We start from the raw sequence: 27268 nt of genomic DNA on the forward strand, positions 1-27268 counted from the left end.
ATCATGGCTATAGCCCTTAGGGCAGCCAAGGACCAGATCCATCCACCTTTTGACATCAAACAAGAAAATCGAATGCAATTGGGACATGTTTGGGGAGTTGCTGTCATTTCGATTTTCAGCAAGCATGGGGCTGAACTAATGGACCAATGTGGTCCTAATCCATCCTAGAACATGTCTAGATGTAGCCTTGGGAGCCTGGAATCGAACCATCCGCCTGTACTCACAAAAACAAGCAAACCGTGAAGCATGAAAGAAGAGCAAAATTCTGCATTACATTTTCGAAAATGGTTCATTAATATTTCGGTTTTTGCCTTAAAAAAATCATGAGTATGATGTTTCAAAATATTAATATGGCTTGATTGAAGAACATATACATGCCTGGTTTTGTTTTGAAAAGAAATGAACGAAACGCAACGACGCGGCACGGAGGAGATGGAGCGTTTTCTTTTCTTGCTTGCTACTCGATTTCCTCTCCTACTTCTTGCTATGAGGCTCACGAATTTTCTACTCTAAAATGCTCTGAATTTCGGTCATGGGGGGAGGGGAAGTGATGGTTAGGAGAGTGAGGGAGATCCAATAATAAAGGGATACAAAGGGTATGACCAAGTCTCCTCTTTTTGAATTTTGAATTGGTTGGTATCAAATGATTTTTTGGAGGGATCTAGAATGAGTGTGGCCGATTTCTACATGCTAACAAGGCTAGGATAAGGTTAATTATTAATTAAATGATGCTAGAAAAAAAAATGAAGGGATTATCCTACTAATATAAAACAAGGAAAGGGTCAAAGGTTGAGTTGGCAAGGAATTGATTACTCATCTAAGGGTGGCCGAAAATTCAACAATTAATGGAGGGGAAATATTGTCTAGTTGATAAATTTTAAAACCTTAAGAGCCTTACCTATCCCTTAAATAATTTAGTGAATTAACACCTCAATTAAGGAACCTAAATGAACTTATTTCCTACTCACCTCAAGTTACTTAAATAATTCCTTAAACCTCCTTTTTAACTTAAATCAACTTATTAGCTACCTAAAATAAACTCTGGGAATGATTTCTTAATCTTAAATTCTATCTCAAAACTCCAACTCCAGTCCGGCCTCACTGAATTAACTGAAAAGATAAAAATTTAAACTACTGCATAAAATAATTAACTTTAAAGAAAATCATTTAAATACTCATGCAATAAAATCATTTTAATTTAAAATACTAGAATTATGCATGACTTATACATAGTCTAGTTTACGGGTTCTACACGATTTGTTTAATATCATCGTTTCTTGCATATTTTCATAATCCTCACGTCAATTTAATATAAAAGTTTTTTCAATTGTGTTGGTCAAGACTTACAATGGTTGAATTTGAATCAAATCAGCACTTTGTCCTTTTCAATTTTTAATAGAATGGAATCAACAATCGAGATCGAGTTTTAGTTCTAATGATCTCACCTTATTTTTCCTTGTAATAACTCAGGTTCGAGTCCTCCCACCCTTAGAATAAGATTTCAAAAAATAAAAAATAAAAAACCAACAATCATCTAAAATCAAATAATAAATAATGTAAAGGAGACGAACTGATATAATTTATACTATGAGGGCTTTTCGGAATATTGGGTATAATTCAAGGGGCAATAAGCGATTAGCCTTGATGCACTTTTGAGATCGTTCCCCATAGACATTGCTTTTTGGCGAATAATAAAGACGTGCCATTCTCCAGAATTCAGCAATTCGTGAAATTTCTCCAAATCCCAGGTATAAATTCAATCATTTTCATAGTTTCCTCCGAAAACCCATTTTGATTCCTGTGAATTTCTGCTAATTTTTCAATCTTCCAGTGTCAGGAAACCCTAGTTTTGCCAATATTGTGCTGCGATTGATAGTTTCATTTTTCCTTTTCAAACAGGAGGATTTTCTTCAAGAATTCAGTTCGATAGAGGTTGAATTATAGTTAATCGAAGCTTGAAGTTGCTTCTTGTTTTTTCTCAGCGTTCAATTTGGGGGTTTTCTCAATCTTCAAAGTATCACATCAAAGTTTGAGTTTCTAAGTAAAGCTTTCGATTTTGGGAGCTAAGATTTCTTCTATTCATCTGTCGTGGTGTGTGAAGTAAACTTGGATCTTTTGAAATTTGGTGGTTAGAGCTTTGAGTTTAAGAAGGTTGGTTTAGTAGACGGATTAAATAAGAGTAAAATGGAAAATTACGAGCTTGTGAAGGACATAGGGTCCGGAAATTTCGGGGTGGCGAGGCTTATGAGGAAAAAGGATACCAAGGAGCTTGTTGCTATGAAATACATTGAAAGAGGACACAAGGTTTGCGCTATTGGTATTCGTCATAGTAGTCAGAAATTCTTGCGTCAGTTGATGGTTTTATTATTTGATATTTGTATTTGGCGTTATGTTTTGTATGTGGATATGAAACTTTAGATTCACATTACTCATTATGCAGTTAAACATCTAAGCTTGTACTTAATACGGTCATACATGTAGTCCATGAAGTTGTGATGTTTGACCATCAAGAAGCTTGACTGTCATTTATGATTTTTGCTCTAGATCGATGAGAACGTGGCACGAGAGATAATTAATCATAGATCACTTCGGCATCCAAATATAGTTCGATTCAAGGAGGTAACAAACCTGAATTTTTATGAATTTTCTAATATTCTAATCGGTGATTTGAAACTCTGGTGTGGGTCTTGGATTTGCAGTTGGTTTTAACGCCCACACATCTAGCTATTGTTATGGAGTATGCTGCAGGTGGAGAGCTCTTCGAGAGAATCTGCAATGCTGGAAGATTCAGTGAAGATGAGGTATGTTAATACCAGTTACTGGGTTTTGATCTTTTGAAAAATCGATACAGCTGATTAGAAGAAATGTGGTTTTGTTTCTACTTTCTACCTCTTGAATATACTATGATCTATATTTTCCTACAATTTCAGGCGAGGTATTTCTTTCAGCAACTTATATCTGGAGTCAACTACTGCCACTCTATGGTGAGAGAAACTTAAGATTTGTGCTGGTTCATTTTTGGATGCTTGAATTTGCTTTATGGGTTTATGTATCTCTGGATTTTAGTTAATTGTGTTTCTGGTATGCAGCAAATATGCCATCGCGACTTGAAGCTGGAGAATACCCTATTGGATGGAAGCCCAGCCCCACGCCTTAAAATATGCGATTTCGGTTACTCAAAGGTATTGCACAATTGTATACGAAGTTAAAGATTATTGATGGTATAACATTTGTGTTAGAAGTAGCTTTTGTGCATGAAACAACATTAATGTAGTATGCTGTTTTATTGTTTAGTCATCTCTGCTTCATTCGAGACCCAAATCAACAGTTGGCACTCCTGCTTATATTGCTCCAGAGGTGCTATCTAGAAGAGAATATGATGGGAAGGTAAGCATCTTATTGCGATTCTCTATTTAGGTCCATATTAGTACTGTTTGTTGCTACCGCTGTTTAATTTAGTTTCCTTTTCTTCTCATGAAAACTTTTATCTCAACTGTTTGTATTTTTGGTCTCCGGAGATTGTCTGAGTACACACAAATGTAGTGTTCATGCATGTATGTAGCATAATTATTGGTGGGAAATCCCGTTAACTTTGGTTGGTTTCTATCCAGCTGGCTGATGTTTGGTCTTGTGGTGTGACTCTATATGTCATGCTGGTTGGAGCATATCCTTTCGAAGATCAAGAAGATCCAAAGAACTTCAGGAAAACCATCCAAGTAAGTTTTTTTGTTCAGCCTGTGCATTGTGGCTAGGCTTTGTTTTATTCATAAGCAGATGTGTTTTAATTGTGTAGTGTACACTCATAAATTTTGTTCCTTCGACCAGAGAATCATGGCGATTCAATATAAGATACCCGAGTATGTTCACATATCTCAAGATTGTAGGCACCTCCTTTCTCGCATATTTGTTGCCAATCCATCAAGGGTATGTTCTCTCTTTGAGTTCTGATTTACCGAATAACAAACATCATACTTATTTTGGTGGCAACTAGTTCTCTCATAATCAAGATTTACATTATTTTTCGGAAACTCTTATGATGCTCTGTACATATTTTTTGGTGACAGGGTAACCTGTTGGCTAATAGCCGTTTGGAAAATTAACATGAGTTCTTGTTCGCTTTTCAATTATTGTGATTGCCAAATGCTACCTGTCTCATAGTTGATTTAAATGCAGAGAATTTCGATTAAAGACATCAAGTCACACCCATGGTTTTTGAAGAATTTACCTAGAGAATTAACAGATGCAGCTCAAAGCGCGTACTACCATAGAGAAAACCCAACCTTTTCCCTTCAATCCGTGGAGGTTATTATGAAAATTGTGGAAGAGGCTAAAACTCCTCCTCCGGTCTCTCGCTTGGTTGGAGGCTTTGGGTGGGGAGGTGAAGAGGATGACGATAAAGAGGAAGACATAGAAGAGGAAGAGGAAGATGATGAAGAAGATGAATACGATAAACAAGTGAAGGCCGTGCATGCCAGTGGGGAAGTGCCTCTCGTATGAAGCATATAAAGTGAGAAAGCACGGTGCTCTTCCGTGGTGGTAGTATGTAAATTTCTAGTGTTGCGTCTGCTTGAGTGCAGGTTGATTTCCGTGTTCTTGTTTGCATATACAATGAGTGTGGTGTGTGGATTAAATTAGCTTTTGTTGCCATTACTTATTTATGTTTTATGGAACGCTCTGTATTTTGATGTGAAGTATTTAAGACCACATGTGAAAACCTTTTAAATGGGTGATTTTTAGTTGGTTGTCACACTATCTCCTATTTGTTTCTTGTACTTGATATTTCCCTAAATTGGGCTACTTTAGAGTATACTTTGCCTATGTACTCGGAAAGTTTATTCAATCATCAAACCATGTCCTATTATTCTGTGGAAAATTGATTGAACGTATGCTACAATATTTGCTTTGTGGTCTTCGTACGCTCGGTGGTTGGACCCGAGCCAAATTCCCCCCAGACCATGATTGAAATTATGGATATAAGCGACGTACCAAGTCGTACCATTTTCGTCACGGACGAATTTTTTTGGATGTTCATGTCGATTGAAGCTCAGAATGGAGCGTTAAAGAGATGCATGAACGACGATTCAGAGTTCAACAGACCAAAAAACTCGGCGGATAAACAGAAGTTGCAACACTAATTTCTACCTTTAATAACAAAGCATTACGATAGTCTTACATTTAAAACCCAATATCGATATCTTAAAAGAATTATAACAACACTTTTTCCTAAGAACAAATCCTTTTATTTCACTGCCTCAACTGAATCTACTATCACTCTTCCCAACTTCTGAGTCTCACTTAAAATACATTCCCTGTCAAAAACAGCAGAAACAACATCAACTCCTTTCAGATTCACGCTTGTCAGACCATCTAACCCAACAGTGATATTGTTTTTCTATGTATTTGTCGAATAAACGCAGCCGCAACCTATGTAGTCGGCACCATCAATCCATGCTTTCTCAGCTTGTTGAGTGAGGTGTTTTGCATGAGACACCAATGACTTTGTCGGGACCTAGGAGAGTTCGAGCAACACGAGCAGGCATGTCAGACTGGCCGATGTGAACTCCGTCTGCGTCACAAACAAGCGCAACTTCGATTCTGTCATCAAGGGCGGAGCCAGTGTCCTAAAGCCCGGGTGGTCCAAAATTTTTTTAAAAAATTTATATGTAAATTTTTGTATAAATTTGATATTAGCCCGGGTAGATTAATTTAAAATATTAAGGATTTTAGAGTTTAAAATTCTAGCCCGGGTGTAATCGATTTCCTGGCTCCGCCACTATCTGTCATTGATCAGGAAAGGTACTCCGGCGGCATATTTGTCGGCATGTTTTAGCTGCTTCCAGAAAGTCATTGATGTCAATATCCTTTTTCTCTGCAATGTAACAAGTATTGGCTGGCATCAATAAGAGGAGAACAACAATGCAATAAAGATTCATATCCAAGCTTTGAAGGAAAATCATAGGAGACACAAGTTGAAAAAATAAAGGTAGACGTTTTTGCTTTCTTCTTTTGGCTCGGGGAGGGTACATGTGTTGCACGGGTCCGTTAATTTCTCCTTGATCAAAGCCTCCTTAAAAAATTTGATTTGTTTATATTTATTTTAAAGAATATAAATTATATCGTCTTATTTTAAAAATAAATTATTGAATATGATGTTATATAATAATACCTGTTATTTTTGTTACATATAAAGTATTTTTATATATATATATAGTTTTAAATTATTATCATATATCTGAAAATTAGTCTAAAAAATTAATCCTAAATACAATCATCCAAAAAAAAAAAAAGAAAACAAAAAACGCAAAGATATGCAAGTTATTGGCTGGAAGTACTGAATTTAGGGGATTAAGAAGGATATTGGCTTGGAACTGGGGCTCGTTTTCTTTCTTCTTCTTTTCGTTTTCTTCCTCTCATTTTATAAATGGTTTTTACAACTAACTCATCCTGCACCCAACTTAAATTTGAACCATCCAAGCCATCTGAACAAAATAACACATTTAACATCTCTGTTCAACATGCTAATGCCTTGGTTTCTAAAGATAATTTGTCTTTTTGAGCATCCTAGCTTTCTGTACTGTGAAATAATATAGTCTACATACTCAAACTTAACTCGAAATGTTAATATCTAGATAGCCATGAATTTCCTACTTTGATCAATATCAAGTCAATTGGTAGCACTACCATCCTGATCAAACCAGGCTCAAGCAGTCTAAAATTTGTCTCATCTTTATACATCCTCACGGTCCCCACCGTACAACATTCTACTTGTAAAAAACCGCATTTTACTTTTTCTTATAATGGCAGACATAAGACGAATGATTCAGGGAGGGGGGTTAGTTACATAAACACAACATTTACATTTGCAACACCGATGAGCTTCACAAGAGCGAACCTAGGACCAATATCATGAATAGATTTTGCGGCAGACCACATGTCAGCCGCAACTGTTTCCTTCCAGTGGTATGCCACCAAGTAAAGCTGATGCCTCTCTTAAGTTTGGAGTTACTATATCAGGCAATGGTTGTTAGAGTAGATGTCCTGCAAGCCAACGGTTGGCTAGGGAATTTATTGACTCAAGTGAAATAAACAATCTTTATTTTAATATAATTTAACTTTTTATGGTCTTCGTTATACTTTATCTGTATACCCATGCAATCAGCATAGATAAAGTCCTTGATTATGCTTTAATACAAATGAATCGTAATTCGATGTTGAAACTCATTTGTAAACACTGCATATTCTAAATTCGTTTATAGTCGATTCAGCCGTCTAAAACATGGATAAAGGTCGCTTGAGCTCGAGACTAGCATCTGTGATGTTGTGTACTGCGTTTCTTGATAAGGGCATGGAGATGTCCAAACATGCAGATGGGTAGTCATATGATGATTATACCGAACAACCCTCCCTCGGACTTTCCAAGTGGTTATCATTCATCGAGAGGATGAGTCCGTGGTTATGATTGTACACCATTAGTCCTTACGACCCGGGACAACATTGAGGCTCTATATGCTAGGGTTGTGCTTTGACTCGTTTACCGGCTCCAGGAGAGTCATCAGGTGGCGAGGTTGGGTACAGTTGCGACACATATAGAAGCCAGTGCATTGTAGTCGGGGATTCACCGCTCACCTACGGGTGTGGATATCCTATGTGATCTGATGAAATAATAGTGCATGGAATCTCTGGCCAGAGTATGAGATGTACGTTGGAGAAAGAGTTCTCCAATAGTACATGCGATGCCACTATTATAGTTATCACATAGTTATCGAATTAATATGCAACCCTCGATGAACCAATGGTTGCAGATTCGATCGGGATATTTGAGATGAAGGGACCGTACTGTACGTTAATCATAATCGACTGGTTCTTGCAGGCACTATCAGTGATACCTAGGGGATCATGGGGCGATGCTACTAGACGCTCTTACCATGATCCGATGGGTGCAATCAGAGATGAGTTCTGACATTCTTGATCAAGTTGTTGATCAAAAGAATGTGGCTAACTAGGGTAAGCCCGTATAAAGGATTATGTCATGAATCACAAAAAGTTGTGAACCCACGGCTAGCTGTATCCCTGAACCATTGAGGGTCACACAAGCACTGGATCATTTGTTCCCGTTGAGATAATTAAATTTATATTATATAGTAAATTCAACATCGAGAATTTAATTTATTGAACTCAAATGTTGGGTTTATTAAATATTAAATTTTGGAGGTGATAAAAATTCAAGGAGTTGAATTTGCAATTTAAATAATAAATTCAAATGTTGAATTTATGATATATTTAATTTATTAAGCTTAAGAGTTGAGTTGATTAATTAATAAATTAAATATGGTGGGTAGTATGTTTAAATGGGTTTGTAGGAGTACAAGTCCAACATACTAAATAATTAAAGTTTAATGGACTTTGATTAATTAATTAAACTAGTTGGACTAGTTCAATTAATTAACCAAGCCTGTTAATGTTAATTAAATAGGTCCAATTATTTTATTATGGTAATTAGGCCATAGATGTTTTATAAAATTATAGACCTAAAAACCTAGCCTCCACAATATATGCATCAAGATTCTCCAAGGGTTGGGATAAAATTTTGGAATCATTAATGAACTTAATTAAGTAATTAATTAAGTTAATAAAAGATTAGAAAATATTATAAGGATTTCCTTATCTCACGTTGTGCATCCAAAAAAATCTTTTGAAAAGATTTATAAGCAACTTTCGGCTCTTCCCAAAACAGTGATGCTCTCGAAAATTCCTTCAAAAACAAAGAAAAATTTGGCTTAAATTTTTGAGTCAAATTTTTCGTGTTATATCTCTACGCAAAAGTTCTTCTAAATTACTAGTGCAATTTAGAAGAGGGACAAATATTCCAGTCGTGGACCAGATTAGAAGATCGAAAAATGTTCGTAGGGATTTACAACAAGAGCTACGTCCGTTAATACCGGTGTAGTTGGAGCCACGTGATTTATTCACCAAAGATATAACATTCTTTACACCCTATGAATGTTTATAGTAAAATCATACGAGCGACCAAACATATTTTGATTATCAAAATAAATAAAAATTTTTAAACTTCCGCTGCGTTTGGGCGTGTAGAAAACCGAGATCCAACAGTGGTATCAGAGCCAAGGTTTTTCTAAATCGTATGGTTTTGATATTTAATAATTTATTTCTAACCACACAAGAAAATTTTTCAGAAAATTTAGCACCACGAAAATTTATTTTTCTTTTTCCAGATTTTCGAAATAAAAAAAAAAATTAAATCTGCCCGGATTTGTTCCGGGCAGTCAGTCCGTGCGCGCAGGGCCGCGTACGGCAGCGCGCCGCGCCTGCGCGCACCGCGGTAGCGCAGGCGTCGGACGCCTGCGCGCACAGCGCAAGGCGTCGGACTCCTGCGCGCACAGCGCAAGCGCAGGCGTCCGACGCCGGCGCTCACAGCGTTAGCGCAGGCGTGGGACGCCTGCGCGCCCCGCGCTAGCGCAGGCGACGGACGCCTGCGCGCGGCGTCGGCGCGCCTATGCGCGTTCTGCGCGCACAGGGCCGCTGCCGCTGCCCGAAACGTTCGGGCAGTGGGCGGGCGGATGCCCGGGAGCGTATCGGGAAGCGCGCGGAATAATGGGCTTGAATTGTTTGGGTTTAGGGTGCGATTTTTTGATTTTTCAAATTTTTGGGTAAAATTGATATTTTTGAAAAATGGTTCAATTTTTATTTTGGAAAATTAATAATTTTCTTGTGAATAAATAATTAAAATATGATTTTAATTATTTATGATAAAAATGAGTTTTTACAAGAAATCAATTGTTATTGATATAATTGGAAATTAAATAAAGGGGTTTATTTAATTTATTAAATCTTTTAATAATGGTGGTGGTTAGTGATAAATTATTAGATATATGATTGATCAGTTGATTAAATTTGTTTAATTAATTGATGTTAATATTTGATATTAAATGCATGAAGGATGATCGAGAGCCTTGACCAATGTGTTAGGTGTATGTTAGGATATTTTACTGTTTTATTCGATTTTTTATTAATATTTGATATTATTAAAGTGGGCCTGGTTTATGGCCCGTTCCCACCCCATGAGATGTATCCCTTATCTGCCATGGCTATTTAAATGTAATTATTAGAAATAGTGGGAGATCAAGACCGAAAGATGGTGGACCCGATGATCAATATGAAGACATGTAAAATATTGGAAGCTTTTGTAATCGTTGCATTTGCATCCCTGCATTCACCTAGGTTTTGGACCTGAATCCATGTTTGGCTCACATGGATCTAATAGTGTTGGCGATCGATCATCCTTATTTATTGTTGAATGTCATATTATGATATATGTGATATATAGTAGTATGCATGTATGTATATTATTAGATAATATTGTTGCATGAATCCGGCAAACATACAAACTCGTGGCACGCGATTTAAATTAAAATGATGAGACTTATTAAAAATTAAAATCCCTCATTTTGAATATGACTCAAAATTTATATCAAACCGGAAAAGTAAAAATTAAAAGAGTTTAATTTTTCCTTGCCTTCCATCAACCGTGGTTGCATGTTGATCGCTACCCGCGGACAGTGTCTGGCTCATATTATTGGGGAGGCCTGTACGTCGGAAAGCTGTGACTTCCACCGGACATATGATGTGAATTGAGTGGAACTCCCATGACTTCGACTCATATTATTGGGGGAACTCATGGCGACCGTCTACTACATTTCAATATTGATGGGTTGGTTTGACACGCGAAAATAAACGACGTCATATTATTGGGTCTTTATTAAACGTGAGGCAAAACACGCGGAGGTTGCATATGGATGCAATTGGACTCTACCTTTTAGAAATTATAATTGGCTGATATTATTCGGGATTATAATTGGCTAATTGGACTCTACGTGCCTACTAAGGAAATACGATTTCCCTTTTTCATCAGAGGGTGGTGGAAATGTCAAAATAGTAGGAGGGTAATTTATAAAATGAAATCCATATTTTATATCTTAAAATTATTTTAAAACAATCAGCAACCATTATTCTGTTTCTGTATCAGTATATTTTCGATTTCGTCACGTAATCAATTTTTATTATTAACAAGCTAATCGAATCTAATTTTCAAGACTGGTTGGGAAAATTGTTCTGAATTCAGAGAAAATAACATACACACTAATGTCAGTCTTGTTGAACTGACAAAGTATGCAAGATGGTAGGACCATAGTATGCAAGCTAAAGTATAACATGCTCGCTTTTTGTCAAATGAACTGTAGGGACAATATGAGGAAATGTTAAATGCTGCTGACATTCGAATACACATGCAAGAGTTGCATGGTGCATAAAACTCGTACAGTGAGGCGCACCACTTTTAAAAGCTCATGACTACACATATGCAAGATGGGGCTTTGGCCCATGAACGTGGTGTACATATGACTGGGCTTATTGAGAATGTGGTGGGCCTGGAATATGTGATTCCTAACGAGTTAATAGATAACATCAATTTGTTGTCTTTCTCTTCCTCATTTGACGAGGTTATGGTGAACTTCAATTTGAATAAGATAGATGATAGCCTTGAAGAGCTAGTCAATATGCTTATGACTTATGAGATCACCATAAAACAAGTAATTGTTGTTTTTCTAATGGACATTTCGTCAGACGAAAAATGGCCCACAAGGTAAGGGAAAGAAATGTTCTGCCCCTCACAAGAAAAACAAACTCAATAAAAGGCAAACTCTGAAGGACACTTAAAGGGCCTACAATGCCCGATAAGTCAGAACATATTTATTTCACTGCAAGAAGTTCGGACATAAGAAATTATATGCTCCAGAAATGTTCTGGAAATGATAAGTGAATGTCCAAGTAAACATGATTTCAACAACAAAAAAAAAAGGTTAGATGATCCAAATCCCACACAAATATGGCACGCTAGAATAGGTCATATTTCCCAAAGAAGGATGCACAAACTAGTGGGAGAAGGCATGTTTGACTCGTCAGACATAAATTCTCTACCTGCTTGTAAATCCTGTCTAAAAGGAAAAATGACTAAGACTCCATTCGATGGAAACGTGGAACGTGCATATGGTCTACTGGATTTGATCCACACAGACGTTTGTGGCCCGCTAAGTGTTAGCACAAAATATGGGCAATCATACTTCATTACCTTTACTGATGACCTTTCGAGTGGGTGTGTTTATTTGATAAAACACAAATCTGAAGCATTTGAAAAGTTCAAAGAATTCAGATCTGAAGTAGAAAATCAGCAAGAAAGAAGTATTAAGGCACTTCGATCTGATCGAGGTGGAGAATACTTAAGTGCTGAATTTTTGGGTTATCTAAAAGAGAACGGGATTCTCTCACAGTGGACTCCTCCAGTAACACCACAATTGAATGGTGTTTCTGAATATTGTAAGCAAACCTTGTTGGACATGGTTCGATCAATGATGAGATTCACTGAATTGCCTACATTGTTTTGAAGCTTTGCGCTTGAAACTACGGCAATGTTGTTGAAAAATGTTTATATTAAAGCAGTGTATAAAACACCATATGAGATATGGATGGAAAAAACTCTCAAATATTCTTACATGAGAATATGGAGATATCTTGCTTACGTGAAGCAGACAATGAGAGACAAATTGGATAGTAGATCCACTTTGTGCTACTTTGTAGGATATCCAAAGAATTCTGTTGGATATTATTTCTATCATCCCAATGAAGCAAAAGTGTTTGTTTTCAAGAAATGCCACCTTTATGAAAGGGAATTTCTATTAGATAGAAAAATGCAAGATGATAGAACTTGTAGAAATTCAAGATACTCCCTCAACTATAGTAGTTGAACCTAATATCCAACAACCAGTAGTTGAAGTACAAGCTCTTAGAAGGTCTGATAGGGTTATTAGACCGCCTGCTAGATATACGCTTCTTCATGAACAAGACCATGATGAGTCTTTTGTTGGATATGATCCAATGAACTTTAAGGAAGCAATATCTGATACTGATTCAACCAAATGGCTTGAAGCCATGCAGTCAGAAATGGACTCTATATATTCAAACCGAGTCTGGACATTGGTGGATCAACCTGAGGGAATCGTTCCTATAGGGTGCAAATGGATCTACAAAAGAAAGCTTGGGGCGAATGGGAAGGTAGTGACCTTCAAAGCAAGGCTGGTTGCAAAATATTATACTCAAAGGCAAAGAGTTGACTATGAGGAAACATTTTCACCAGTTGCTATGTTTAAGTCCATTAGAATACTACTAGCCATAGCAGCATGGTATGACTATGAGATATGAAAAATGGATGTAAAGACTTCTTTCCTCAATGGAGACATCAAAAAAGAAATTTATATGTCTCAACCCGAGGGATACACTAGGAAGTGGTCTGAAGCAGGAGTCAAGAAGTTGGAACCTCAGATTTGATAGCACTATCAAAGAGTTTGGTTTTGCTAAGAATCCTGAGGAACCATGTGTGTACAAGAAAGTTAGTGGGAGTGCAGTGACATTCCTAGTGCTTTATGTTAATGACATCCTACTCATTGAGAATGATGTAGGATTACTGCAATTGACTGAAGTCTGGTTAGCAAGTAAATTCTCCATGAAAGACATAGGTGAAGCGTCCTATGTATTGGGAATACAAATCTATAGAGATAGATCAAAGAGGATGCTGGGACTCACCCAAGTCACTTATATCAATACCATTATGAAACGATTCTCTATGGAAGAGTCCAAGAGAGGATACTTACCAATGTGTCATGGTATTACTCTATCTAAAGCTTTGTGTCCCAAAACTGATGAAGAGATAGAGATGATGACACGTATTCCATATGCGTCAGCCATTGGTAGTATCATGTATGGTGTGATATAGACATGTCCTGATGTTGCTTACGCTCTGAGTGTTACAAGAAGATATCAGGCAAACCCTGGTCCAATGCACTGAAAGGCCGTGAAAGATATTCTTAAGTACTTGAGAAGGACTAAGAACTTGTTCATGGTCTATGGGGTGGATAATTGAAATAGGAAGGCTACACGGATTCTAGCTTCCAATTGACGTAGATGATTCGAAATCGACCTCTGGCTTTGTATTCATGCTTAATGGTGCAGCTGTCTCTTGGAAAAGTTCCAAGTAAGACACCGTTGCGGATTCCACCACTGAAGCTGAATATATTGCTGCATCTGATGCAGTTAAAGAGGTAGTTTGGATGAGGAATTTTGTCCAAGAGTTGGGCGTTATTCCTAATAAAGTTGATCCAGTCCCGTTGTACTGGAACAACACTGGTGTCGTTGCGCAAGCAAAGGAACCAAGGTCTCATCAGCGATCCAAACATGTACTGAGGAAGTTCCACATCATACGGGAGATAGTGGGAAGAGGAGACATATCAGTTGAAAGAGTCCCCTCTGCAGATAATGTTGCTGATCCACTTACATAGCCCTTGCCAGGACCATTGTTTGAAAAGCATCGCAAAACAATGGGATGATTAAAGTTAAGGGTAGTTGGCTCTAGGGCAAGTGGGAGATTGTTAGAGTAGATGCCCTGCAAGCCAACGGTTGGCTAGGGAATTTATTGACTCAAGTGAAATAAACAATCTTTATTCTAATATAATTTAACTTTTTATGGTCTTCGTTATACTTTATCTGTATACCCATGCAATCAGCATAGATAAAGTCCTTGATTATGCTTTAATACAAATGAATCGTAATTCGATGTTGAAACTCATTTGTAAACACTGCATATTCTAAATTCGTTCCTAGTCGATTCAGCCGCCTAAAACATGGATAAAGGTCGCTTGAGCTCGAGACTAGCATCTGTGATGTTGTGTACTGCATTTCTTGGTAAGGGCATGGAGATGTCCAAACATGCAGATGGGTAGTCATATGATGATTATACCGAACAACCCTCCCTCGGACTTTCCAAGTGGTTATCATTCATCGAGAGGATGAGTCCGTGGTTATGATTGTACACCATTAGTCCTTATGACCCGGGACAACATTGAGGCTCTATATGCTAGGGTTGTGCTTTGACTCGTTTACCGGCTCCAGGAGAGTCATCAGGTGGCGAGGTTGGGTACAGTTGCGACACATATAGGAGCCAGTGCATTGTAGTCGGGGATTCACCGCTCACCTACGGCTGTGGATATCCTATGTGATCTGATGAAATAATAGTGCATGAAATTTCTGGCCAGAGTATGAGATGTACGTTGGAGAAGGAGTTCTCCAATAGTACATGCGATGCCACTATTATAGTTATCACATAGTTATCGAATTAATATGCAACCCTCGATGAACCAATGGTTGCAGATTCGATCGGAATATTTGAGATGAAGGGACCGTACTGTACGTTAATCATAATCGACTGGTTCTTGCAGGCACTATCAGTGATACCTAGGGGATCATGAGGCGATGCTACTAGACGCTCTTACCATGATCCGATGGGTGCAATCAGAAATGAGTTCTGACATTCTTGATCAAGGTGTTGATGAAAAGAATGGGGCTAACTAGGGTAAGCCTGTATAAAGGATTATGTCCTGAATAACAAAGAGTTGTGAACCCACGGCTAGCTGTATCCCTGAACCATTGAGGGTTACACAAGCACTGGATCATTTGTTCCCGTTGAGAGAATAAATTCAAGGAGTTGAATTTATATTTTGATATAGTAAATTCAAGTAGTTGAATTTATGATAATTAATTTTGAGAAAATAAATTCAAGAAGTTGAATTTATATTATATAGTAAATTCAAGGAGTTGAATTTATGATAATTGAATTTCGAGAGAATAAATTCAAGGAGTTGAATTTATAAAAATTTGAGAATTTAATTTATTAAACTCAAATGTTGGGTTTATTAAATATTAAATTTTGGAGGTGATAAAAATTCAAGGAGTTGAATTTGCAATTTAAATAATAAATTCAAATGTTGAATTTATAATATATTTAATTTATTAAGCTCAAGAGTTGAGTTGATTAATTAATAAATTAAATATGGTGGGTAGTATGTTTAAATGGGTTTGTAGGAGTACAAGTCCAACATACTAAATAATTAAAGTTTAATGGACTTTGATTAATTAATTAAACTAGTTGGACTAGTTCAATTAATTAACCAAGCCTGTTAATGTTAATTAAATAGGTCCAATTATTTTATTATGGTAATTAGGCCATAGATGTTTTATAAAATTGGAGACCTAAAAACCTAGCATCCACGATATATGCATCAAGATTCTCCAAGGGTTGTGATAAAAATTTGGAATCATTAATTAACTTAATTAAGTAATTAATTAAGTTAATAAAAGATTAGAAAATATTATAAGGATTTCCTTATCTCACGTTGTGCATCCAAAAAAATCTTTTGAAAAGATTTATAAGCAACTTTCGGCTCTTCCCAAAACAGTGATGCTCTCGAAAATTCCTTCAAAAACAAAGAAAAATTTGGCTTAAATTTTTGAGTCAAATTTTTCGTGTTATATCTCTACGCAAAAGTTCTTCTAAATTACTAGTGCAATTTAGAAGAGGGACAAATATTCCAGTCGTGGACCGGATTAGGAGATCGAAAAATGTTTGTAGGGATTTACAACAAGAGCTACGTCCGTTAATACCGGTGTAGTTGGAGCCACGTGATTTATTCACCAAAGGTATAACATTCTTTACACCCTATGAATGTTTATAGTAAAAATCATCCGAGCGACCAAACATATTTTGATTGTCAAAATAAATAAAAATTTTTAAACTTCCGCTGCGTTTGGACGTGTAGAAAACCGATATCCAACAATGGTTCCTCCCTATCATTGAGAAAAGGAAATCCAAGTGGGTAACACAAAGAGATATGCCAAAAGATATAAAGTTCCCATAATCCAAATTTCATCACAATTCGCACTGCAAAAACTGAATGCTGCAAGATAGACTCTCTAACAAATCCACAAACAATACAAGTTCAACTCTCAGAACAGCGATATAATTGTCTGTAACCTTGATTAAAATTGATATGTGAAACAGAAAGTTGGGAGCAATTTGTGGCGGCCAGCCTTAATATTTTGAGATTTGACATCGTATGCACATGATTTTCACCAGATCTCTTTCCAATAGAATGCTCCTAATACCAAAAGGGGCCAGTTAAAATTATTTGAGTTCCTAGATCTCTTACTATCATGGTTCGCTGCAAGAACCGAATGGCGATAAATGCATTTAATATTTATGAAACAAATGCATACTAACAGGTAAATGGCATGACAAAGACTAGACAAAAAAGAAGAAGCTGTAAATCAAAAATATTCTTTAAGCCTCATCATAACTTGGCTATTTTAGCATATCCATTTAAATTCTGATAAGTTCTAGACTAGCACAAGATAAATGAAGATTAACTATGGCCATTTTCAGGATTTAAAAATTTTAGCACTTGCACAAACCGATGCTATGGAAATATCATATACGGATCCCTGATTATTAAAGTTGGATATGAACCGAATACGGAAACATGCATGTAGCATCCAACTCTGGATAATAAAGTAGTAACTTATCTTGAACAAGTGGAGGCATAGAGATTTCAGGTGCCAACAGTCGAAGGGTTTTACTAGCTAGTTTTAAAAAATACCTGAAGCTCGCTAGAACCGAGGAACCAGCCAGTACATCACCACTTGTAGACACCATGACAGGATCAACCACCAAAGCTTCCTTCACAAAATCAGTATGGTCAACAACCCACTGTATTCCCAGCAGAATATAAATATTGAACTTCAAAATACTGCTAAATACCTATAACTTGAAATTCCTGAAGGCTTTGACTTAGGATCTTGATTATCCCGGGAGAAGGAAGCATGCCTGTTTTCACCTAAGTTTCAGCAAACGAAAGCAGCATGAACAACGCTAGCTACATAGAGACTAACCCCAATAAAATATTCGATAGTTTACATACACTTACAACATCAGGGAACATACCCGAAAGTACCAACTTCAATTGTTCGCCAACAAATTACTCGTCCACAATATTCACGTCCTAATGAAATCAAATGCAGATATACTAAAATAAGGAAAATAAATAAAAACATTGTTCCATGCAAACACCATTTAGTTCATCGAAAATTTATAGACAAGGTCGACTTAAAATCTTTTAACCGTCCAAAATTATTCTTGAAATCTTGAATGAATTCGTTTCATCATGACACATATCCCTACAGAACAAGATCTCACCCAAGTTCAGCAACCGAGGGAAAAATGCGACCAGACCTGGACTCCCACGGTGTTTTCCGCAGTTACAGCGGTGATTACAGTGGAGCAGTAGACTCCACGAGCTGCGCAAGCCTTCAAGTCTGCTTGGATGCCCGCTCCAGCGCGGGAATCGGAACCGGTGGCAGACAGAACGTGCGGAACTCGATATTGTCCATCTTCTGCGGAGGATTATGCAGTTCTCGCCGCATTGAGTACAATCAAAACCCGTGTTTGGCACTCAGTCATACTCATTTCCTATACTCATATTATAAGACATTACAATGTGAATGATCGTCGTCTTAATAATTTTTTTTTTAAAATAAAATATGATAATTAATAATTAACATATTAATTATATAGTTATATGAAAATGTTAATTTTAAAATAACATAACACCAATAATTGTTATTATTAGTTATTATTATTATTTTAACCACAATAACAATAAAAATAATATTTTTTTGAGTAAACTATTATTTTGAATTTTTAATTTAAAAATATTTGATTATTAAAAATAATTTCATTTCATTCTTTTTGGGTATCAATTATTAGAATGTTCATCTCCATTTAATTTCAAGATTGATTCCATTCATGTCTTATTCTCTTCATTCATACCAATCATCTCCTGGAGGTCGGAAATCTTCACGCAGAAGAGTGCCGGAAAGAACGATGAACGGAGGAGGGATTCAGTATTCGGATGGATCTCATTATTATTACACTGTATCACACCAAATTGGTGAACTTTTTACTTTTTATCATATAATATTAGAGCATCCACGTTGGGATGTTAAATGGACATTTATAATGCCCACTCACAGGATAGAGAGGGGCGTCCTTCTTTGTGTCGAGAGGGTCCAGAATTTTATGAGATAAAAAGAATCCCCCAACTTGAACTTTTGCTAGTCCGATCAAAATAAGATGAAATAAAACATTAACTAGGCTAGACTCAACACATCCTAAAGAAAGTAACTGAACGAACAAGAATTGTGGAATAAAAGGATAACCACTAGCCTCAGAGATTACAGTCCCCATCATATTGAATCAAACACATTCCACATTACTCACAGTTCACATGCGTGTGTGTTTTGCTATTCTCGTTTACCCAATCCAAATGTCAAGATAAGTTCATAACTTTTTATCTCATAAAATTCTGGACCCCTCGACACATATGTAATTAGCAAAACAGTTTAGGCACACATTTACCTTCACAAATCAACAGGACTTATAGGGTAATTTTTGGCTAAACAAAACGGCAATATGAAGATAATAATTAACCAAATAAAGTCCAATATCATGAGATGCGCACATGTACACACTCAAATTCTATGTCTATCGACGGTATTTTTCAAGTGTCTATAAGCTTAACTTTGGCAACTCTTCTCCACTAGTATATTGGGTACGTGTGACTCGATTAATAGGTCTTTTAAGCTTATAACGTTAGGCTACGGCTAATGGCTACAAATGAAGATAGGGAATCAAAAGTGAGAGAAACAAACCAATTTATTTTTCAACACCTATCTCCTATTTCTCATGTTTCACCTCCAGTTAGGATCGTCACAAGCATCTTTACCATTGTTTCTTCCTTTTCATATCAACACGTCATACTCCTTTATGCTTTATTCAACTTTTTTTTCCACAAATATTCTTATACGCGCACAAGGGAGAAAAACTTTTGTAGTGATAAAACGATTCGTTTTTTCTCAATTTTCGGTAGGTACTAGTGTATATGCTCAAAATTTGGTAGTTGACGTGGGGATTTAGAAATGATACGAATGGGGGCTCTTGTGTGCCTTGGCACAGTCCATTCGATTTTCATTAAGCTCAACATGGGACACTAGGGTATAATATGATGTTATGGGTAGGCTTGAAAGGCTCAAACGTTCCAAAAATCGCCTAAATCATCCCTAAGTCACACAATAACCGTATCTCGCATCGAAGTGTGCCAAATCAAGTTCTAGACTACTTTCAACTTACCAATCAACAAACACAGATAGATCATGTTTTCGGGTATTCAAACAGAACAAATCATACATCTCATTCTCATTTAGGCTCAAAGGGCTAACAATTGACAAATTATTCAAGGAGGAAAAAAAAAGGCCCAACATAATTCAAAGGCTGCCTGGATCATTTTTGTGTTAGTGAACACGTAACTCAACAACAAGTAATCAACATGCAGGTTTTGGAGTCCATTCATACATTCCAAATCATAAATCACATGAACACTCTCTTGACATCGGATGTATCAACAATCATAGCAATCGTGAATTAGTGTGTAAACGGTTAAGTAAAAGTAGCATGCCTTTAGATTCGTAATCATGGAACAACATGTGTTTCGGGTCAACTCCCATCATTGTTTGGTTATTACCTTAATTCCACAACTCTAAAAAAACAATTTAACTGACTAAAAATGGACATAAAGACTAAATTAAATATTTTTTATTTTTTATTTTTAATTAAACATCAAAATTAAATCACCCCCCAAACTTAAAGTATGCATTGTCCTCAATGTATAAACAGGAAAAAACGGAACAATCATACCTCCCACGACGAGCGTCAGTGCTCGCCGTCACCATCGTCGTCATCCTCGTCCATGTTCTGGGGTGGGGGCTGGTAGGGGGCTCCAAGGTACTGTGGTGGCCAAACCGGTGGCTAGGGAAACGTCGGATCCTCTGGACCTATAGGTGGAAACCGCTGAGCAAGCACGGAGGGGAAGTCCATCATATATCCCATAAAATGGTCGTTGCGAAACTGCAGTGAATCCAGCACCTGGCGTTGCTCAAGTAGTGACCTCCTCTGATCCTGCATCTCAGTCTCAAGTCTACGAATTCGATCTCCCCTGCGCTGTCTGGCTGCTGCAGGTGGTGGTGGTGGTGGAAGCTATGGCTGTGGGATCTTCTCTTCAGCCGAAAACTCATGGGGGATGTAAGAGGCAGCTCCAAAGAAGGCAACAATGGGGGCCTTCGGCATTAAAACTTGCTCATCAGGTGACCATGCCACACCGGCCTGTCGGCATAGCTCGGTAACAATATGAGGGCATGGAAACGTGAACGTGGCTAACCCTGTGCCGGCTCCCATAATCGATCCATAAATTATTTTCCCCAAGTCAACAGATTTGCCCATCAAAATAGCAAAGACAAGTGCAACTTTGTCTTTGGTTACATCATGGTAATGCGAGGATGGGAGAACCCGGGCCAACACGAAAGATGTCCAAGCACTCGCATTAGAGCCCATATCGGATTTCTTTAAAGAAATAGGACCGCTCGAGCTCATTTTCCAGGCGACGCCTTCTTGACAAATGGTCCAGATGACCTCTGTATAATCAACCCCTTCTTCAAGAAATTCACTGTACTCGTCATTGTCAAAGCTGGGCATCTGATATATCAAATTGATCGTTTGAGAGTCAAATGACACCAATTTACCTCTCACCAAGACTTTAGAGTCGTCATGACGTATACGGAGATTGGCATAGAACTCTCGGACAACTAAGATGATGGCATCCAATGGGGGTTGAGCAAATTGAACCCATTGTCGTCGTTCCAGTTCATTCACAATAACACCACGGGGCACTGATAAATTAAATCCCCTTTCCGGGATGATTGATCTTGTCATGGAGCTCTCATATACATGTTGGGCCTCCTCGTTCCAAAATATGTGAGAATCAAAACTTGACGAGGAAGAGGCACCTTTTTTTATTTTCTTTTCGGTGCCATGGAATCAATAATCAAATGCTCACAACACCACACTAAACTCAACCAACAGAAAAGCTAAATCAAAGATAATCGGACTCCGAACTTGCTTTAGAACAACTTCACTATCAAGGTCAAACACAACCCAGTCACAAACTACTTTAGAGCAACGAGAAGTAATCACGTCACAATAACAAAAGCTCCTCAACTAGATCGAAGACAATATTCCAAGTACGCTGAAGAATTGAACAAAATTTGGTTAAAACCCTTACTTGTACCAGAAAGTGACCAGAAATCGGAGTGCGGTCGTAAGTCACGGCGGTGATTGAAGGCGGCGGTCGGCTTTCAGATAGGGGCGGCGGTCGGCTTGCCGAGGTGTGCAGCGGCTGGGCGTTTTTTTAGAGAAGGAGGCGACTGTGTTTCTGAAATGGGTTTCGCGAGTTCTCTTTTTTTTCTTAAATCAGGTCGCGTGCATATGCGCGACCTAATGTGGCGCATATGTGCCGAGGTTACTGTATCTCTTTGTCGGCATGTGGTGCATATGCGCGTCCTGAGTGGCGCATATGCGCGAAAGCTACTGTCCCGCATGTTGTCATCTCGCGCATATGCGCGTCCATGAGTGGCGCATATGCGCGGCCTCCTCTGCCTTCTGAGTTGGGCTTCGCGCATGTGAGCAAAAATAAATCGCGCATATGCATGAGGCACACTGTCCATCCATTTCCTTCATTTTTTTTAAAAATACCTGCAAAAATAAAATATTCAAATCAATACTTGAATAGAGAAAATTAAAATCAACAAAAGAATTAGAATAAAATAAAAAAAAACAAAACAAATGCTAAAATAAATGTGCGTTGCCTCCCACACAGCGCTTGGTTTAACGTCGTCAGCCCGATTATACCAATCTTGTTCATGGTGGGTCATGTGATATCTTTAATGCTTTGATTTCCACCCTCTGACCTTCAACATCCATGGTCAATTTTTCTTGCTTCAAGTCAATGACGGTGCCTGCAGTAGCAAAGAAAGGTCGTCCTAGAATGATACGAATATTCTGACTGTTCTCCATGTCAAGCACCACGAAATCTGCTGGAAGCCTCAATTTATCAATCTTATGTTCAACATCTTCCACAATACCCAATGGCACCTTCACCGATTTATCTGCCAGCTGCAAGCTTAATTCTGTGGGTTTTATCCTGGTCATTCCAAGTTTCTCATAGAGAGAACTTGACATTATATTCACGCTTGCTCCTGAATCACATATAGCTTTTTCCACTAACTGACCCCCTATTTCACATGGTACAACGAATTCCCCGGGGTCTTGCAGCTTCTGAGGAAGGTTTCCTTGCCTCCCCTTATCATCTCCTCCAGTAAATGTCACATCTTCCTGCTCTGCAGACTGAATGTTAGAGTGTAGGTTCTTGAGATATTCAAGACCTTTTTTCTTTTGAAACTCAGACTTCAATTTTAAAAATCTTTGGGGATAGGGAAGCAAGGAAATATCAATGCATTGATCAAAATCATAACTCTTACCTTTCTTACCTCGATTCCCTTTGCTTGGAGTCGGCTTATCTTTCCAGCTGGGTTTATGCTCAACTTTTTTATCTTCTACTTCTATCATTCCAACCTCCTCATGTTGTATGAAAACAGCATTCACTTCTCGCATACTCGGGTCTGCAGTCTTTGGTACTGCGCTTGACGGTTGAGACGTGAGTTGTTTTGTTATCTGCCCAACTTGCGACTCCAGGATTTTCAAAGAAGCTCCAATATTTTCCATGTGTGTCTCAAGGTTGTCAAGTCTAGACTCAGTCCTAACTAAATCCTCAAATGACGGCTTCTCTTCCCCATTTGATGTATTGAATCCCGATGGAGGATTCAATACATTCTTATTGTTTGCATATGAAAAATTCTCATGATTTCTCAAACCAGGTTGATAAGTGTTAGGGGGAGGGTTACCTCGATATCCTCCAAAGCCTCCAAAATTCTTGTTGTTGATGTATTGCACTTCTTCAGGAATTTGCGATTCTTCAACAACAAACGATGTTCCCTCAGTGTTTGATGTACTCACTTTATTCATAGTCGCTATCTGTGTAGTCAATGCTGATACTTGTGCAGTGAGTGATGTGATAGGATCCACAACATAAACTCCAGCAGTCCTCTGAACTCCTGATCTCTCAGACTGGCCATTGGTAGCTATTAATAGTCATCTTCTCAAGCAAGTCATAGGCTTGAGCAGGAGATTTGACAAAGATTGTGCCACCTACTGCTGCATCCACTGTTGTACGTGTCTGACCATTCAACCCATTATAGAAAAGCTCGATTTGTACCCAGTCTTCAAAACCATGATTTGGACACCTCCGCAACAACTCCTTATACCTTTCCCATGCCTCATAGAGCTGCTCAAAGTCAGTCTGCCTGAAGGTACTGATCTCAATCTTCAATTGTGCAGACTTCGTAGGGGGGAAATATTTAGACAGAAACTTTGTTGCCAACTCTTGCCACATTGTGATGCTCCCCAGCGGAAGTGATTGGAGCCATCCTCTTGCTTGGTCCCTAAGAGAAAACGGAAACAAACGCAGTCTAATAATATCATCAGGAACATTATTAATTTTTACAGTATTCGTGATCTACAGGAAAGTCCTCAAATGAACGTGAGGATCAGCAGTGGCAGTTCCCGCAAATTGGTTATGTTGAACCATATTTATTAGTGCAGGCTTCAACTCGAAATTGTTGGCATTTATGGTTCCCCGAGCAATGCAAGAATAAAGTGTGTTGATCACTGGTCTGAAGTGATCTTTGATAGGCATAGCGTCTGGTGGATTATATCTCACGTCCTCTCTGTTTTCAGCAATTGCTTGGATTTCTTCCTTCCTCGCTTTTCTTAGTCTTCTCGCAGTTCTTTCGATCTCCGGATCAAAAATAAGCAAGTCAGGGTTTTGCGATCTTAGCATGCACTGTCAAAACAGAAAAGATTATAAAGTAACAAAAAGAAAATAAAATAAGTCTAAATTAAAGTCAAGACTATTTAGTAACGATATTAATATGCAATTAAATAGTTTAATCCCCGGCAACGGCGCCAAAAACTTGTTGCGTATTTTCACTACCGCAAGTGTACGATGTCAAGTTTTAGTACTGATATGAGTACAGATATCGATACCACGAAGAGTAATTATTTAAAATTGTATATTAAGTACCATAATTGACATAGTTCAACTTTATTTAGAAAAATCAAAAAGTTGGTTTATAATCAATTCACATAAAATAGCGAATTATGTGAATCTTATGCACACAGTCGAGATTCAGTGAGTAAAGCAATCTAGAGATATGATTTCGTCGAGTCTCCCCTATGCTAAATTAAAATCGTCTAACATATTATTAATTTGCACCATGTTTATTAACCAAGAACTCACAATATTTTCTATTCCCTTTTTCAAGTGATAAATAGAACTGCATTACCTATTACCGATTTTAATATGTCTATTCAGAATCATGTAACACGTAATAAATGCAAACAAGGTTCTCTTATGGATTCGTCAAAGTTATTCATCTTTTGCACGTTATAAACATCTGACGATGTGATTTCCCCTGTCTTAATTTCAATCCCCTCTTTCGAGTGTTAGATCTCAATTATTAGATAGTCGAATTATGGCCAGTAATCCAAAAGCATTAAAGACAAGAAATCACAAATAAATACGATGAATTAATTCAATGAAAATTCAAAACGTCAATAACATAGATTCGACCACGACTACGTCAATCTCTAGAAATTAAAATTAGTTCATACTAAAATCTAGATCACAACAAAACCTGTTTGTAATCATTAAAACGTAAAAGTAAAGAACCGAATTAGAAACGTGTTGAAGAGAGATGAAAGTGCGTCTCCGTGTCCGGATGAAGCGTATCCTGTCTCCGTTCTTCGCGTTTCGGCCTCCGTTTTCTTTGACTTTTTCCGCTCCTTACTTTCTCTTGTCGGCTGTGTCTTCAAAGATTTCGACCTCCCCCTTAAGCCCACGACGAAACCTATTTAATTCTGAATATCGCGCCGCGCGCATATGCGCGACCAAGACTCGCGCATATGCGCGGGTCCTTCTGTGTGTTTGGACCGTCTTTCTTATGCACGCACATGCGCGCCCTTTCTCCGCGCATATGCGCGGAGTCCTCTGTTCTGGGTAGCTAGAATCTCTTCGCGCGCGCATATGCGCGCCTTTTCCGGCGCATATGCGCGAGGTTCTCTGGTCTCGCCTCATGTCTCGCGCGCATATGCGCGCCATTGGTGGCGAATATGAGCGGGTCTCACTGCCTTCAGTGCTTGATTTGCTCATACTTCTTCTCCTAAGCGCCATTTTAGTTCATTTTTACGCCCATGTCGTAGCCGTACCTAAATTACTGCAAGCACACCGAAAATAACAATACCGCATAATTCTGCCCAAGAAAACTAACAATCTATATGCATTATGAGGATAATTTAAGTGCAAAAATTGCACTTATCACTCTCTCTTTTTTTAATTTTTTTTATCTTTTTGTAATATTTTTTATTTTTTTAATATTTATTTTCTGACGGTTTTTTTTTTTTTGGATTTTTTATTTTTTAATTTTTTAAATTAAATTCGAATTAAATTTTAAAAAATCCAAAAAAATTTTAACGACTTGTTAAAAACTAGTTTGAAATTAAAGACTAGTTTGAAATATTTTCTACGAACACCCAATAATGTGTACACATATTTTCATTCCAAGTCACTACACTGCCCAATTCTACTATCTAACATTCTACCCATCTATTTTTTTAAGTTCCAATAATCTTATTTTCTATCCGAAATGGATGAAAATAATAAGACATTTTTTACAAATTTCTTGAATTCTACAAACAACCCGTAAGAATATCTATCTTCCCAACATTCATAAATTCCACCAAATTATCAATACCCACATCCATTTTCAAATATGTCATTTCCTTCACAAAAACTTCAAAATTTCCAAGGTTGTGGAAATTCTATGAATCATCCGAATTATGTTCCTCGAGGTCCATATCAACCACTTCCAGCCGAATATTGGCAAAACATTGAGTGGACTGTGAGACCCATAAATAATGAATTTAATGTTAAAACGAATGTGAATAAAAGAGATATATTGTTATAATAAATATGTAGCAGTGGACCCAACGATTTTTGATGAGTTGGTGGATGTTAAAACACATACTATTGCGGATGCCCTTACAACTCTTTTAAAAAACAAAAACTGTTATAAGATTATCTTATAATTAATTTTATGAGACAAATTTTTATCTGACTCGATCCATAAAATATTATTTTTTATGTATAAAACATTAATTTCACTCTAATATGAATAAGATCAATTCATTCCAATAATATAAATTCGTGAGACCGTCTGTCTGTTTCACCTAAAACATTATGTGGAAAAA

The 27268-nt window shown here is 37.5% G+C and overlaps 1 protein-coding gene and 1 pseudogene across 2 annotated transcripts; one reads left to right on the top strand and one right to left on the bottom strand.

The window, feature by feature from the left end:
* The first annotated feature begins 1620 nt into the window (after nt 1-1620).
* Nucleotides 1621-4752, top strand: LOC142553988 (serine/threonine-protein kinase SRK2A-like). Of its 2 annotated transcripts, XM_075664579.1 has the most exons (10): nt 1621-1748; nt 1900-2304; nt 2545-2619; nt 2700-2801; nt 2931-2984; nt 3090-3182; nt 3295-3387; nt 3612-3716; nt 3826-3924; nt 4174-4752. In XM_075664579.1, the coding sequence occupies exons 2-10, from the start codon at nt 2185-2187 to the stop codon at nt 4495-4497; spliced, it is 1065 nt and encodes a 354-aa protein (XP_075520694.1). In that variant the 5' UTR covers nt 1621-1748; nt 1900-2184; the 3' UTR covers nt 4498-4752. The 2 variants fall into 2 exon arrangements, with proteins under 2 accessions (XP_075520694.1, XP_075520693.1); XM_075664578.1 differs by lacking the exon at nt 1621-1748 and having other exon boundaries at nt 1759-2304.
* Nucleotides 4753-5773: 1021 nt separating this feature from the next.
* On the bottom strand, nt 5774-20974 carry LOC142554715 (thiamine biosynthetic bifunctional enzyme TH1, chloroplastic-like; annotated as a pseudogene).
* Between the last annotated feature and the right edge of the window lie 6294 nt (nt 20975-27268).

This window comes from Primulina tabacum, chromosome 8, assembly GCF_025594145.1.
Source record: "Primulina tabacum isolate GXHZ01 chromosome 8, ASM2559414v2, whole genome shotgun sequence".
NCBI lineage: Eukaryota > Viridiplantae > Streptophyta > Magnoliopsida > Lamiales > Gesneriaceae > Primulina > Primulina tabacum.

Bases quoted from the DNA above. Each gene is read 5' to 3' on its own strand.
- LOC142553988 (XM_075664579.1), top strand. From the start codon at position 2,185: ATGGAAAATTACGAGCTTGTGAAGGACATAGGGTCCGGAAATTTCGGG. The intron at 2,620-2,699 runs GTAACAAACCTG...TTGGATTTGCAG, and splicing joins ATATAGTTCGATTCAAGGAG to TTGGTTTTAACGCCCACACA. The intron at 3,717-3,825 runs GTAAGTTTTTTT...TCCTTCGACCAG, and splicing joins ACTTCAGGAAAACCATCCAA to AGAATCATGGCGATTCAATA.